Source organism: Salvelinus sp. IW2-2015, linkage group LG3 (genome assembly GCF_002910315.2).
Source record: "Salvelinus sp. IW2-2015 linkage group LG3, ASM291031v2, whole genome shotgun sequence".
NCBI lineage: Eukaryota > Metazoa > Chordata > Actinopteri > Salmoniformes > Salmonidae > Salvelinus > Salvelinus sp. IW2-2015.
The window spans coordinates 23004984-23021762 of record NC_036840.1 but is presented as its reverse complement, the minus strand read 5'-3'; the positions used below and the strand labels follow the sequence as shown (position 1 = coordinate 23021762).

The following is a 16779-nucleotide window of genomic DNA, read 5'->3' as shown; positions in this document are numbered from 1 at the left end:
GAAAGCCAATCCTCCCACCCATGTAAACCTGCTGATTAGAAAGTCCTGTCTAGATTGCGTTTTCAACCAGCAACAATCAGGAAATAACAAATCACATATGATATAAAAACACCGGAAAAACAGAATTGATTGCACTGGGCCTTTAAATTGACAGCTGAATTCACCCCGAACCTGATACTCAACCACTTTCACAGAAATATGAGGGAAATGTAGAGATAAATATGTAGATCTCCTTCCCAATCATCTAAGAAGTAAATGGTTAGCATGAAAATCTACTGGATTGACGTACTCAGGAACTTGATGTAGAATCAACAGAACAAGAACTGCAGTCCTACATGATGAATCCTCTGAACAGAGAACCTCTACTCCACTGCCCTCTGCTGGTTTGTGTTGCTACTACACATAAATGTGTGCCAAAAAAAACGGTCTACATAGCAAATTGAAATGGTCCCAAAATATTTTGATCGTTTTAAATAATGTAGTAACATAGTTCAGTCTGCCAATTAACTTTTAGGACATTTAATGAAAAGCAATTTAAGAATGAAGTTAAAGTTTTCGTTGTATTTTAATAGGAAACCAAACAAACCATTGACATTTACTTTCGGACAACTTGAACCATTCTCAGGTCAGGGAGAAAACATTACATTTGAAAAATATCTCACTAATATGTAAACTTTCAAAATGTAATTAAAAATGTTCTCCCAAATAACTAAAAATAACATTTATTAGTGGTGGAGTACGGAGTTTCTCTGTGCTACAGTAAGTTCTTCACAGGTCTAACAAGTCAGTCCCCATCTATGCAGAAAATAGTAATACTGTACCATATTTTCACAACGCCAAATATCCAGGATGCAGACTATGGGTAGGTCCCGATTGGCACCCTATTGTTCTATTAGTAGTCTATAGGGAATAGGGTGCCATTTGGGACGGATGCTAGGGCCTACATACTGTACGTGACCAGAACAGCTGATCACCTTTAAGAAAACAACATCAGTGTTCACAAAACTCTTTACACTTCAAATATTCGCAAACCATAAAAATCTAATCCTTTATAAATAAGTGAGCCTTTCAATTAAATAGAGTATCTATGTCAGTAGTAGTGAATAACATGTGTATTATCCATTGCTTTTACAGTCTCTCTAAACATTCATCAGTGTTTGTTAAACCTGCAGGTATTAAATAACTTTTTCCAGTTAACACGCTGGTATCATAACAGTGGTAGACCCAGACCACTCACTCTTTCCCGCTACATAGACTGCATCTCAACATGGTAGTGTCCCAACTTATATAGAGCAAGGTCATATTTACTAAATATTCTGTGTCACAAATGCTCTGCAAGTAAAAAGTTTCAATGTTTTGTTCTCCATGGGCTGGATGAAGGTCAGAGGGCACTGGAAACCACTGGAAATGATAGGACCACCCTCACTGTAAATACATAGGTAACGATGATGATTTAGAAACCCTAGTAGAGTCAGGTGTCTCTCCAGGGGTTGAACGACAGAAAAATGAGCAGGAATTGAGGGACCAGACTGGTTCATGTTGTAGTGTAGTGAGTCATTTGATGATTTCTTGCTGGACAGAAGTCTTGTGAACTTACAGGACTGCTGAACTCCAAATCAACCCCTAGAGCCAGACCGTACTATGTTGGCTTGGATATCCTCCCTAGCACGATTCCAGCAACTACGGTGGCTGCGTAACCAGGCCAACCCATTGATTTAAGGTATAGTGTCAATCAGGCACCAGTGTTCTCACCTGGTCTCCTCAGCAGCGTCGAGGGGAGGAGGGGTACTTGGCCTTCAGGCCCTCCTTGAAGCTGCGGAAGAGCAGGCGGTTTCTTCGGTTCTCCTCGTCCTTCCTGCTGTGGAACTCGCCCTGAACTTTGAACCCTTTGTGCACCACGAAGGCAGAGTTCAGCACGGAGAACCTGTAGCCTGCCACATGGAGCTCACAGGCCTGGGGAGAGGAGAAGAGGCGGAAGAGAGGGGGGAGAAGAGGTAATGGGGATAAATACTTTATTCAGCTAAAAGTTATATTATTTTAGTATAATGTACAGTGCCTTCAAAGTATTCAGACCCCTAGACTTTTTTCACATTTTGTTATTCTAAAATGTATTTGTTTTCCCCCCCTAATCAATCTACACAATACACCATAATGACAAAGCAAAAACCTTTTTTCAATAAAAACTGAAATATCACATTTACATAAGTATTCAGACCCTTTACTCAGTACTTTGTTGAAGCACCTTTGATAGCGATTACAGCATCGAGTCTTCTTGAGTATGACGCTACAAGCATGGCACACTTGTATTATGGGAGTTTCTCCCATTCTTCTCTGCAGATCCTCTCAAGCTCTGTCAGGTTGGATGGGAAGCATTGCTGCACAGCTATTTTCAGGTCTCTCCAGAGATGTTCGATCGGGTTCAAGTCCGGGCTCTGGCTGGGTCACTCAAGGACATTCAGAGACTTGTCCCGAAGCCACTCCTGCGTTGTCTTGGCTCTGTACTAAGAGTCATTGTCCTGTTGGAAGGTGAACATTCGCCCTAGTCTGAGGTCCTGCGCGCTCTGGAGCAGGTTTTCATCAAGGATCTCTGTACTNCACCTGTCTTTGTGGGAAGTTGACTTTGTTTAGGGCACATAGCCTTTAGCGTCACGGTTTGTTTTTGTAGTGTTTATTGTTTTGTTCGGCGTCATTTTGATTAAATAAAAGAGGTCTTCTTTTTCCAACGGCCGTGACACACTCTTTCCCACTAGATACATCTCTCTATGGGAGTGTCAATCAAACCCAGCTTCTATAGAACAATGAGTCTATTTACAAAAAATTGTGTTGTCTTCAGCGGGCACTAGAAATGACAGGACCACCCTCACTGTCAATACATAGGTAATGCTGATTAGGATGATGATGTGAAAACCTTACAGTCAAGTGTCTGTCTATTGCCATCTAGTGGTTGACCAACTTGGACAAATGAGCAGAAATTCAGGGACCAGTGATCATTTCATGTTTATGTTTTAGTGCAGTTGGTAATTTGTTGATTTCTTGCTGGACAGAAGTCTTGTGAACTCATAGAAGTGCTGAACTCCAAATCAACACCTAGCCTGTACTTAGGAAGAAGTGATCCAATGCCGATTCACACTATAGGGCCAAACCGTACTGTTCTGGCTTGGATATTTTCCTCTCACATGGTCCTACCCAGCAATAAAGATGGATGCGTAACCAGGCCAACCCATAGTTTTACCCTATAGTGTCAATCAGGTTCTCACCTTGTCTCCTCAGCAGCGTCGAGGGGAGGAGGGGTACTTGGTCTTCAGGCCCTCCTTGAAGCTGCGGAACAGGAGGCGGCTCCTTCGTTTCTCCTCGTCCTTCCTGCTGTGGAACTCGCCCTGAACTTTGAACCCTTTGTGCACCACGAAGGCAGAGTTGAGGACGGAGAATCAGTAGCCTGTCACGTGGAGCTCACAGGCCTGGGGAGGGAAGAGGGGGAGAAGAGGAGGACAATGAGGTAAGGGGGGACAACATGAAATGGTGAAAACTTTTAATTGAATGACGCGTCAGGACGAAGTATTTAGTTATATTCTATTTGTATAATGTATATTTTACTGCTGTGCAAGAATCTCTGCAGTGTCCTGTGTCTGTTGATAATGTAATATAGTCCTTACTGTTTTCAACCATACATACATACACACACACACACACACACACACCTGTCGCGTTCCCTCCACATTGAGAGTAACTGGCTACTTTTATCCGAACAATACATACCTGACTGACTGATGCGGCTTCAGGCCGTACTGCCTGAAGCCGTCGTACAGGGGCACGGTGCGGGGCCAGATGTAGAATGGCTCCCAGGGGTCCACCCAGGATAAACTATAGGCCACGTCCAGGGGCCCCATGCTTTGGCTATGTCTGTTCACCCACTGGGAGTAGTTGGTGGGGGCCTGGCACTGTGGGTACAGCACCTCATAGAAGGGCTGCACCTCTCCCACCTGGTACAGCTGTGCCAGCTCCGACTTGGTGGCAGGCATCTTGTGTACATGGCGGATCTCAAAGGCAGGCAGGACGAAGACCTCGTCTGTGGCAGGTTCACGTCTCATGGCCAGCGCCAGGAACTGCTGGTGGAGGTCGGCACTGGGTGCCATGTCGATGACCAGGATGTAGTTGGCTTCCATGACACCGCTGGCAAAGTTCCAAAGAAGATTGTTTTTGGATAGGAGGCGTTACCGCCGATGCATAGTTCTGGTATTTGTCTCGGTGTGTCTCCAGCCTGGCGAACACCGCGGCACAGTCCTCCAGACTTGCAAAATGCTCCCGGTCCTGCTCTGGGAAACTCGCCATCTCCCCGGAGTGGCAGCATGTGGAAGTCCACCAAGGCCTGTATCTGTATGGATGTGTGCGTTGCTAAGGCCAAGAGGTGCGAGCTTGCATCCGCTCCATTCTTCTGATTGGTGGAGAAATCGCTTTTGATCAAGTTCTTGTACACACGGTATTTCCCGCTGGCATCAAATATACCCCTCGTGGACAGAGAGTGCCTGAGACGCTCTTTCCGTGAGTTTTTCTCCACGTGGGCATTTTTCTTGCCAGAGCTCCGGAAAGCTCCGAATATCGGTAGCGCTGCTGCTTACCGTGCAGTTTCGATAGAAAGGAGAGGTAGATCAGTTGCAAGACTGCTACCATTACCAGAGCAACACTTTAAACACGGAACATTCCCTATAGAAATGCATTCCCGAGCACTACATGTACACCACATACAGCAAAATCCTTTAGCAATATGCCCCAGGTAGGTATAAAATTGACCACTGCTAGGTGGCTAACTAGCTCCACGGAGCTCATTTCGGAATTTATGTATGGGGGGCTCTCCTCCACTGTCTCGTGCGGTTGACATCACGCAGTGCTGCCGTAGGGTTCGATAAGATTTTCAGTCGTGAAATCATTGCATGGGCCTCCTTCATATTTGATGATATACGGTTTTGTCAATCTCATAGCATTAAAAAACAACATGACATTTGGAGAATGGTGGGGTTTCCACTAGATAGCACATCCACAAAGTTGGCTATATCGTACAAATTCATGAAAACAAAAACGTGCTTTTTGGTCAGAATTTAATTTGATGTTAAGGTTAGGCATAAAGTAAGCAGTGTGGTTATGGTTAAGTTTAAAATCAGATTTTAAGCAGATGCATTGTAGAAATAGGCGGGTTTGTGACTGTGGTAACTAGTGACGACCCTGTTGTGGCGCACGTCTAAGCTTTTCTACCACAAACCCTACTATAGAAGGGCACGTAGCTAGCTGGTTTGACATAGTATATGAACCATTTAATGTGTGCGTAGCAAACAACTGCATGTTCAAATATGCTATGTGGTTTGCTAGCACTTTCATGAAAATGCTCTCTTGAATAACGCAAATAAAGTAATGATAGTAAAGCTGTAGGTTGTGATACGTTTAAGATAAATAGGGGTTTTGGCTTATGATGTGACTCAGAGGACGAGGTGGCCGAGTGGTTAAGGCGATGGACTGCTAATCCATTGTGCTCTGCACGCGTGGGTTCGAATCCCATCCTCGTCGACAAATCTTTTCCTATCTCAGGAATAGAAGTGGTGTACGGTAGCTAGCTAGAGTGAACAGTATCTGGCCAAATATCCTCCGTGTGCGTAGAAAATGAAAACGATATTGGTCAAAACTGAAACCCCGCCTAATAACCACATCAGATTGACACCTTCTTGCTCGAATACAAAGAAACACCAGAAACAAAATAAGACCTAAAAAAAAACGTGCAAACCTTATTTATTGCCCAGTCATGCCCCACACGATACACCATTCGTGTGCTGTTTTTTGGGTACTCTATAGCTTACTTGCTCCAGAGGATGGCATGCCATAGCTCTGTCGTTTATGACAGCTGGTAGGAAGGTCCTTTGTTGAGACCAGTGCATCAGAAGACATCGTCCAGGTTTCATGTTGTCTTCACCCATGAAATGGTCCCCACAGTATAAGACTATTTACAGGCCAGCTCATAAATGCCTAAAACAGTGACCAGCATACCATATGGACTGAATAATATATTGCTTATGTATTCTTTTTAAATAATTATTTGTATTCCTAACATGAAAAAAAAATATATATATATTCACACAACTACATGGTGAAAGTTAATGTAGGCTAGGACAGTGTACTTCAGATCCTTTGGGGGCACCTAAGACTAGTACTGTATCAGACTGGATGTGTGTCCCAAATGGCACCGTATCCTCTCAAAAGTAGTGCACTATGTAGGAAATAGGGTGCCATTTGGGACTTGATTATGTTATCCATCTAAAACTGATGCTCAGAGCAAGGTTTCTTTCCAAAACAGATCAAAATGATGCAGTGTGTTGTGTTGAACAGTGCTTTCCCAATCAGATTGTCATTCCTTTTGCATGTGTTGTTCTATGGCATGGAATTGTTTGTAAGCTTGTGTAGTCTAAAATTAATCTATGATCGTATGCTATCCATGTGTTTTTTGTATGCTGTTCTTTGTATGCCATTTTAATATTTGAGAATTAACCAATGATATTAGGCCAGTCTTGGCCATAATTACAGACACCTGTGTGTCTTTTGACACTATATAAACGAGTCATCCCGCAGTGTTAGTGATTACACCCTGATGAAGACAGCTTGGCTGTCGAAACGTTGGTAATTACGTTTTTGCATCTGAGCTCAGAGTGTGCGGCTCTCCTTTATTTTTAAGTTTAATTGTTCTATGGCATGCCAGAGACAAACCTCTCAAAGACAAAACGCCAACAATATGATCATAATGTACATTGAAATATGACAGTATTAATAAACGTCAAATAAATGTGACAGACAATATATGGTCATCAAGAAGGCATGTTGTTTAATACAACTATCATCCCGTAAGATTTTGATGAAACACTGCCTCGAGTAAAAGGCGAAAGGCTTGTTCATGTCTGAAGAGAAAATAAACCAGAGTAAGTAAATTGTTGGCTTAAATTTTGTTTAACTATAGGTGAAAAGGATTCAATAACACATGGCTTCATTTTTTGAATGGTCTTGAGAATCTGGCCCTTGTAACATTGGTTTATAACCTTCATGCAAGACATACGTAAAACTCGGGCCCTTGAAATGCCTTTCAGGGTCTGTGCTGACTCGATGCTTGATGGCATTCTGCACAATTTCCTATTTTACTAAAGCCTTTACACAAAGCTACGAAACTAGAACGCCGGCACCGCCTTTAGACGCGCTCCCTTCGCCCCCATTGGAGGACGCTGCAGATTTGCCCTGGCCTTCCTCCCCTTCTCCCACCAATCGGATGTTGTATTTTTCCCGGTACTCTGTGAGCTCCCGGCCTTTCGTCTGCATCTGTGTGTTGAGGGATTCTACAATCTTTGAGATCTGTAAGGAAATGAGAGGGGAAAGCAGATAGTTAATCATAATGTGTGACCAGTAGTGATTTAGTTGTATAGGATAGTACTGCAACAACCTATAGCCTTGGTAATAAAGTGTGTTAGAGGGAAGACGCACCATAACGAACATCAGTCTTGCGCAGTAGATTACCTGCTGGGTGTCGACGAACGGTAACGATTCAACATGTAGAAGAATCGTTAAGAAATTAAAAGAAAATGACTCCCGATATTCTGGTCAGAGGCGATAGGACGGTCACTTGCTGTATAAGTACACTCGGCCGTCAGTTGCTCAAGTCTGTTTCCTCTATTAAAAACACTTCCAAGCGAGTTTACCTCACCAGTCGGACTACAGCCATAGGCCACCACATCGCGTACATATTGACATATTCATGGCATCTTACCATCAATCACAATTATTTGGGAATGCCCATTTTACACCAGCACTTTTCACAAAGTGTTTTACAGTAACCTGAATTATATCCAAAATAGCAAGTCAGAATAAAAATGTTACCTGTTCTTTATTGCTTTCCAGAGCTGGTAAGACTTCCTTAACCGTCCTCTCCACGAGCACCCCACCCACCAGCCGGAAGCACTTCCTTGTTGGGTCTACGTCTTTTAGGGTCTCAAGGACTAGGCTGAGAGAAAAGAGGGAAGTTGTAAAAGGAAAGTAACAAGGGTGAATCTTATCCTCTTTCTCAATACACATGGGAAGAGAAGATGAGGTTCCTCCCCTCATACCTTCTCCAATGTATGTTGCGAGGGAGGTGAGGAGAGAGGACTCCGGGGAAGACTTGAGATTCACCCCAAGTCTCAGAATCTTTCATCTCTGACACCTTAGACTGAACAATGATTATTCCTCTTTGTGGTTAAATCCACTAAGGTGAACAGTGAGTGAAATAGGAGTGGTAATAGTAAAATGTCAGAAGTAAGCATAGCCGCGGGAAGTAGTGGGTGCTGCAGCAACCCCTGAAAAGTCTGAATAATGTATATTTTATTTTATTAAATATAAGATTTTTGCACAGAAGAAGCGCACTGGGCCTTTACTAAACTCAGCAAAAAAGAAACGTCCCTTTTTCAGGACCCTGTCTTTCAAAGATAATTCTTAAAAATCCAAATAACTTCACAGATCTTCATTGTAAAGGGTTTAAACACTGTTTCCCATGCTTGTTCAATGAACCATAAACAATTAATACACATACACCTGTGGAACGGTTGTTAAGACACTAACAGCTTACAGACGGTAGGCAATTAAGGTCACAGTTATGAAAACTTAGGACACTAAAGAGACCTTTCTACTGACTCTGAAAAACACCAAAAGAAAGATGCCCAAGATCCCTGCTCATCTGCGTGAACGTGCCTTAGGCATGCTGGAAGGAGGCATGAGGACTGTAGATGTGGCCAGGGCAATAAATTGCAATGTCCGTACTGTGAGACGCCTAAGACAGCGCTACAGGGAGACAGGATGGACAGCTGATCATCCTCACAGTGGCAGATCACGTGTAACACCTGCCCAGGATCGGTACATCACAGCTGCGGGACAAGTACAGGATGGCAACAACAACTGCCCGAGTTACACCAGGAACGCACAATCCCTCCATCAGTGCTCAGACTGTCGGCAATAGGCTGAGAGACTGGACTGAGGGCTTGTAGGCCTGTTGTAAGGCAGGTCCTTACCAGACATCACCGGCAACAACGTCACCTATGGGCACAAACCCACCGTCGCTAGACCAGACAGGACTGGCAAAAAGTCCTCTTCACTGACGAGTTGCGGTTTTGTCTCACCAGGGGTGATGGTCGGATTCGTGTTTATCATTGAAGGAATAAGCATGACACAGAGGCCTGTACGTTGGAGCGGGAGCAATTTGGAGGTGGAGGGTCCGTCATGGTCTGGGGCAGGGTGTCACAGCATCATCGGACTGAGCTTGTTGTCATTGCAGGCAACCTAAATGCTGTGCGTGACAGGGAAGACATCCTCCTCTTTCATGTGGTACCCTTCCTGCAGGCTCATCCTGACATGCCACCAGCCATACTGCTCGTTATGTGCGTGATTTCCTGCAAGACAGGGATGTCAGTGTTCTGCCATGGCTAGCGAAGAGCCCGGATCTCAATCCCATTGAGCACGTCTGGGACCTGTTGGATCGGAGGGTGAGGGCTAGGGCCATTCCCCCCCAGAAATGTCCGGGAACTTGCATGTGCCTTGGTGGAAGAGTGGGGTAACATCTCATGGTTATAGAATGGGCAAATCTGGTGCAGTCCACGAGGAGATGCACTCCAGTACTTAATGCAGCTGGTGGCCACACCAGATACTGACTGTTACTTTTGATTTTGACCCCCCCTTTGTTCAGGGACACATTATACCATTTCTGTTAGTCACCTGTCTGTGGAACTTGTTCAGTTTATGTCTCAGTTGTTGAATCTAGTTATGTTCAAACAAATATTTACACATGTTAAGTTTGCTGAAAATAAACGCAGTTGACAGTGAAGACATTTCTTTTTTTGCTGAGTTTAGTATTAGCGGACCGATATAGACCTCTGTAGCAGGGGCAAAAAAATTATAATTGTATTGCCACTTTGGGAAAAATGTTAGTTGGATAATTAAGAACAGTATCTTGTAGGATTCAATAGTTGAAATTGTATTATATATATTATTATTATTTTTACTTTTACCCCTTTTCTTCCCAATTTCGTGGTATCCAATTGGTAGTTACAGTCTTGTCTCATTGCTGCAACTCCCATACAGACTCGGGAGAGGCGAAGGTCGAGAGCCAAGCGTCCTCCGAAACACGACCCAACCAAGCCACACTGCTTCTTGACACAATGCCCGCTTAACCCGGAAGCCAGCCACACCAATGTGTCGGAGGAAACACCGTACACCTGGCGACAGTGTCAGCGTGCATGCGCCCGGCCCGCCACAGGAGTTGCTAGAGCGCGATGGGACTAGGACATCCCTGCCAGGCAAACCCTCCCCTAACCCGAATGACGTTGGGCCAATTGTGCGCTGCCCCATGGGTCTCCCGTTCGCAGTCAGCTGTGACAGAGCCTGGACTCGAACCAGGATCTCTAGTGGCACAGTTAGCAACTGCGATGCAGTGCCTTAGACCACTGTGACACCTGGGAGTTGCGAATGTCATTCTAATGGTATCCACAATTAACAAAACCCTGTCCACAAACATTTACACCAAAATATGCAAAGTTATGGGCAAAGACAAAACATCCACATCAAATAACATGGAAAACAACCACTTTTTGTGCAGTATGAAATGTACCATCCTTACAAACCACTTAATGTAAATGTACATTACTGTATTGTACATAGGCTGGTCATCTAGGAAGAAAAACAATGCACAATACAGTAATTGAGCACATTGCTACAGAGGTCTACAGTGGTTTGTGATGCTGTGGCTCAGATGGTAGAGCATGGCGTTTACAATGCTAGGGTTGTGGGTAGGATTCCCACGTGGGGACAAGTATGAAAACGTATGCAAGTTGCTCTGGATAAGAGCGTCTACTAAAATGGAAATGGAATGAATACACAATTTCAGTTCACATAGAAATAAGTTGTATTTGCAAAGTATTACACAAAACTAGAAAACATATCAAGAAAGTATTTTTATATTCCACAAGTATTATCAGATTAACTGTTTTGTAAATACTCAAATAAGTTATATATATTTTTATTTTTTAAACACTAAAGTAGTGTACTGGGCCTTTACTAGTCCTGTATTAGGGACCGATATAGATGTCTTAAGCGCAGGAATTTTTTTGTTTGTTCGTAGCCCCCCCCCCCCCCCCAAACTGCTTCCCGTGGCTATGGAAGTCAGAGAAAGAACTAAAACTGTGAGTAGCTGCTGAAGCAAGTCACACTAACTAGAGCTAGTTACCTATGCTCATTGATCTCCATCTCCAACTCTGCAGCCTTGGAGGCCATGCTGCGCTGCTCCGAGCGCATCCTCTGGAATGCAGCCACGACCTGTCAGACACATCGAATACATCAAATCAAACATTCACTCATAATAATAATAATAATAATAATAATAATAAAATGCCATTAAGCAGACAATTTTACCAAATGACTTAAATTTTATTTGGTGACCTACGGTTAAGAGCATTGGGCTAGTAACCGAAAGGTCGCTGGTTTGAATCTGAGCTGACTAGGTGAAAAATCTGTCCATCTGCCCTTCAGCAAGGCACTTAACACTAATTGCTCTGGATAACAGCGTCTGCTAAATGACAAAATAAACAAATGGAAGGCAACAACTTACATTAGATTGAACAAATTTGCAAAGAGCCTCGTTATATAGGCCTACCTGGAATAGGAAGTATCATTAGACCATGTGTTGATTCGCTATGAGTAAATGCAACAGCTAGTAGTTTTTGTAATTTTTTTAAACTGACTGCATTAGTTACTAATGCTGTTTTGTGTCTGAAACTGCAGGACTCCAGACTGCAACCATTTGGTCGCATTAAGTGACCCTTGTACTTAGCTGGGCGAATAAAACATTTAACTGGTCATATCGGTGCGAGCTGCACATTCTACATGGTCACCTCACTCAAAACGACCAATTTTTTAGGAGGCTAAAACCATGACTTGGGTCAAACTGTAAAAGTACATTATACTCATGACTCCTGTAATGAAAGTGTCTGCCTGCCCAGATGCCTGGATCACTGGGGCCCTGCTGCGGTGTAGAGCGAGCCACTCAGTGTTCTGATTGTATGACATTTTAAAATCTGCGGGGGAAAATACAGGTATCCTGTCACAGTTATTTGTCAACTCTACATTTTTTGGTCAATAGTAACTATTTTACCATTTTCATTTAATATGCCTTTGATATACGGAGCGCACGAAAAGTGCATTGGCCATGATATAGGCCTCATTTTAGTTGTAGGCTACAACGGCAACATTGGCTACTAGCAGTGGGTATTATATTTAGAGTTAGTGCTCTACACTGCCTTCAGAAAGTATTCATACCGCTTGACTTATCCCACATTATTAGCCTGAATTCAAAATTGATTACATTTTAATCACCCATCTACACACAATACCCCGTAATGACAAAGTGAAAACATGTTTTTGTAAATGTTAGCTGATTTATTGAAAATGTTAGCGTCACCTTTGGCAGTAATTACAGCTGTGTGTCTTGCTGGGTCTCTAAGAGCTTTGCACACCTGGATTGTACAATATTGGCAATATATATATATTTTTTAATTCTTCAAGCTTTGTCAAGTTGGTTGTTGATCACTGCTAGAAAGCCATTTAAGTCTTGCCATAGATTTAAGTCAAAACTGTAATGGCCACTAGAATATTCAATGTCGTCTAGGTAAGCAACTCCAGTGTAGATTTGGCCTTATGTTTTAGGTTATTGTCCTGCTGAAAGGTGAATTTGTCTCCCAGTGTCTGGTGGAAAGCAGACTGAACCAGGTTTTCCTCTGATTTTACATGTGCTTTCCTTAGCTAATACCTCCCTGGTTTTTGTGGTTGAATCTGTGTTTGAAATTCACTGTCCTTACAGATAATTGTATGTGTGGGGTACAGATATTAGGTAGTCACACTATTACTGCACAGAAAGTCCATGCAACTTAAGCACATTTTTACTCCTGAACTTATTTAGGCTTGCAAAAACAAAAGGGATTGAACATTTAGACTCAAGATATTTCTGATTCATTTTTTGTTAATTCATAAAAATGTAGAAAAACTTAATTCCACAGGAGGCCTCCTGAAGTAAATGTAATTTCTGTTGTTTATTTATAAAAGATTGGCATACATTTCTACAAACCTGTTTCTGCTTTGTCATTATGAGTTATTGTGTGTAGATTTTTAAAATCCATTTTAGAATTAGGCTGTAATGTAAAAAAGATAATGGAATTCATTATGCTACGTGCTATGGGTGTCACGACTGACATTTGGACCAGCAATGTCAGCCCCATGAGTATGCTTAGTCTGACAGCACAGTGGGTCGACGAAGATTTCGTACTGAGGAAAGCCGTATTACATGCTCAAGAATGTGCTGGTTCTCATACCGCTGGTGCCATTTCAATGACATTTGGGAACATGTTTGAAACTTGGAAACATGAACACACTCCTAGCTCCATTCGAACAACTGACTTGAGAAATAAGCTAATCAACTGTGTCTGCAGCAGACGTGATACCCTCTGTCATGGCATAGAAATGCCTGCTCAACAAAACTGCCGACACAGACAGTGAGGTTAAAACTTAGAAAAGTACTCGAGACTGAACAAGCAATTTGGTGGTATTCTCTCTGAGCCTCTTCACTGTGTCGCCACCATGCTCGTTGCTAGGTACAAGGACCGCTACTTCGAAATCCGGGTTGAGAATGAAACGACTGAACAAACGAAACAGCAAGTAAGTGAAAGAAATAGGTTTTGATTATGTTTTACTGGTAATGGGGACATATGTAAATGCCAACAAAATAACTTTTTGGTCGGTGTGGTGTGTGTGTAACCTTTTTAACTAGGCAAGTCAGTTAATAACAAATTCTTATTTACAATGACGGCCTACCCCGGCCAAACCCGGGCGACGCTGAGCCAATTGTGCGCCGCCCTATGGGACTCCCAATCATGGCCGGATGTGATGCAGCCTGGATTCAAACCAGGGACTGTAGTAACGCCTCTTGCACTGAGATGCAGTGCCTTACACCGCTGCGTCCGTGTGTGTGTTTGTGTTAACCATTTAACTGTACTAGAATGCTTAAAAGGCTGCTAAAATGTAAAATATCGGTATCGTTTTTTGGGGCAAGGAAAATAATTGGATATCGTATCTGCCAAAAAAATGTCATATCGGTGAACACAAACGTATGTGGACAGGACAGCCCTTCAAATTGGTGTATTGGGTTATTTCAGTCACACCCGTTGCTGACAGGTGTATAATATTGAGCACACAGCCATGACATCTACATAGACAAACATTGGCAGTAGAATGGCCTTACTGAAGAGCTCAGTGACTTTGAACGTAGCACCGTCATAGGAAGCCACCTTTCCAACAAGTCAGTGAGTCAAATTTCTGCCCTGCTAGAGCTGCCCCGGTCAACTGTAAGTGCTGTTACTGTGAAGTGGAAACATCTAGGAGCAACAACAGAGATCCATACACAAAGCAAGGTCCATACAGAAATGGTTTGTTGAGATCAGTGTGGAAGAACTTGACTAGCCTACACAGAGACCTGACCTCAACCTTTGGGATGAATTGGAACGTTGACTGCGAGCCAGGCCTAATCAGTGCCCGACCTCACTAATGATAAAAAATAATAATAATATAACTCCCTGCCGTCAAAATTGGCAAAATATAGTCCTATCCATCGTTTTTGGAATTTTCCATACTCCCTGACTCTCTAGTGATTATTAGTGAGGTGGACAGTCAAGAAACTTTGAATATAGGTCCATTATAATTTCTACAGTTCCAATTTGGTTTTGGCCGGATTGGACCCCCTTGCAGGCTGGAACCCTCCCACGGGCTGTATGTTTGATACCCCTGCGGTAAAGTTTACCCCATTGTATTTGGTACGTGACAAATAAAAATGTATTTGATGTAGTGGGCGCAACATTTAGTAACCGCAATCCTCAGATAGACAATATTGAAATCATTGGCTGGTGCCACCAACAAAAAAAAAAGTGTGGCACCTGGGGAAAATGTTAGTCTGGAGCCATACACTGGTTGACAAGGTAGAGGGACGCACTAACAGTGACAGGCAGAAATAGCATCTTATCTCCTCGAGGGCACAACCATTCCCCTTTTCAGGCATTCCCCCTGAAGTTCGTATGGCTAAGCTAAATCCAGAGAAACATAGTCAGACTGACAGATTGGGTTAATAATAATGTTAGTTAACTGCAATATCAAGAGCTATTGTTGTGAATCAATACGACCTATAACGTCACCACATTTTCTTCTAAATTATGAAACCTCAGTTGAGGAACACGCGAGTAGGAAGCAGACCATGGTGAGGGAGCGAGTTAACGTTAGCCAACGTCACTGTTAGCGTTAACTAGCTGGATGCGTGACAGACAAATCCGGGTTTGTATCTCAGTCCACAACGAGTAAAAAGCATTTGCTAACAAATCATGAATATTCTGATACGGGGTGACGATACCTGCTCGGCCGACGGCCCTGACTGTTTCCCCCCGGTACTGTTGCTGGGTTTGCTAACCGTGCTGCTACTGTTGGCTGCCATCTTGGAAAGGTGCCTCTGCTAGTGGACTGAGGGCCCAAACTCGTCACTAGTTACCACAGCCACAAATGGCTAAACCCCGCCTATTTCTAAAATGTCTCTTCTTAAATCAGATTTGAAATCTAACCCTAACCTTCACCACACTGCTAACCTTATACCAAATTCTAACCTTAAATGAAGACCAAAAAGCAGATTTTGTTTTCATACATTTTTGCGATATATCCTATTTTAACTTTGTGGCTGTAATAGCTAGTGACAACCAAGTTTACCATATTGAGCTGTCTAATGTGATTGCCTGTTAGGAATGAGGAAAATATGGCGGAAGCAGACGCTTCTTCTTCAATGTGGGTTAACGGTGGTTGGCATCCAATAAATGTTGCGTTACTGCCACATACTTGACTGGAGTATAACTCCCTTATACTTCGCTTTAAAAAAAAAAGTTTAACAAAAATATATACAAAAAAAGAAAATTCAACAAATACCCTACCATCTTACACTACACTCACAAAAATATATAATAAATACCATACTCCACTATTAAAATGTATTTAGTTATACTTCAGGCCAACAGCCTGAACAGCCACCACTTAACACACCCTGTAACTCTTCTGATGTCAAGTCTCGCACACGCAAAAATCTCTCTGAAGCTGCCAACACAACTTCGATTTTCTGCGACTTACGTTATATCCTTGCTGTACAGTTGATAACCATTACTATAAAAGCCAAAAATCCAATCTTACTGAAACATATATCACTTGTTGGTTTATCCCTCTGTACTGGTACAGATCTACTGCTCACACCACTTCTCTCAGGATCCCTCCCCCTTGATCCATTTCCTCTACTTTCTTCACTGCCTCAGCATATGACAACTTCTGCACTACTCTAACCCTGGAAACCTCAACCTGCCTCTCTTGCACGGGACATTTCTGATCCCCAGCCCCATGGTCATCCCTACAATTAACACATACCCCTACTTTCCCCAATGCTACACATTCCTTTGTCTCATGCCTTTTGTTGGTCAATTTCGTCAACAGATGATCAATTCTATATAATTATCAAACTTATATATATTGGTAGTAGAAAGGAAACACAGACTCTTTGTTTAAGTATTACAATTCTCGTTTAGTAATACAAGTGTAGGCAGAAGTTGGTACAGAGTACAGTATATGATAGCTCTCCCAAGGTTCTGCAAAGTGTAAGACATCCTGTAACTT

General features: G+C 42.8%; 1 protein-coding gene, 1 non-coding gene and 1 pseudogene across 2 annotated transcripts; 1 reads left to right on the top strand and 2 right to left on the bottom strand.

Annotated features, from left to right (window-relative positions):
* Positions 1-546: 546 nt before the first annotated feature.
* On the bottom strand, positions 547-4813 carry LOC111952928 (beta-1,4-glucuronyltransferase 1-like; annotated as a pseudogene).
* A 661-nt stretch (positions 4814-5474) lies between these two features.
* Positions 5475-5556, top strand: trnas-gcu (transfer RNA serine (anticodon GCU)). The gene has a single exon. It is a non-coding gene; the product is annotated as a tRNA-Ser (tRNA).
* Positions 5557-6836: 1280 nt separating this feature from the next.
* On the bottom strand, positions 6837-15641 carry LOC111952920 (prefoldin subunit 2). Its single transcript, XM_023971942.2, has 4 exons — positions 15488-15641; positions 11270-11358; positions 7900-8023; positions 6837-7377 (listed from the first exon to the last, which is right to left on the bottom strand). Exons 1-4 carry the CDS (start codon positions 15566-15568, stop codon positions 7189-7191), a joined length of 483 nt encoding a protein of 160 aa, XP_023827710.1. The 5' UTR covers positions 15569-15641; the 3' UTR covers positions 6837-7188.
* Between the last annotated feature and the right edge of the window lie 1138 nt (positions 15642-16779).

Coding starts and splice junctions, on each gene's coding strand:
- LOC111952920 (XM_023971942.2), bottom strand. CDS start 15,568: ATGGCAGCCAACAGTAGCAGCACGGTTAGCAAACCCAGCAACAGTACC. Junction 8,024..11,269: donor ATGGAGATCAATGAGCATAG/GTAACTAGCTCT, acceptor CTTTTCTCTCAG/CCTAGTCCTTGAGACCCTAA. Junction 7,378..7,899: donor TGGAAAGCAATAAAGAACAG/GTAACATTTTTA, acceptor ATTTCCTTACAG/ATCTCAAAGATTGTAGAATC.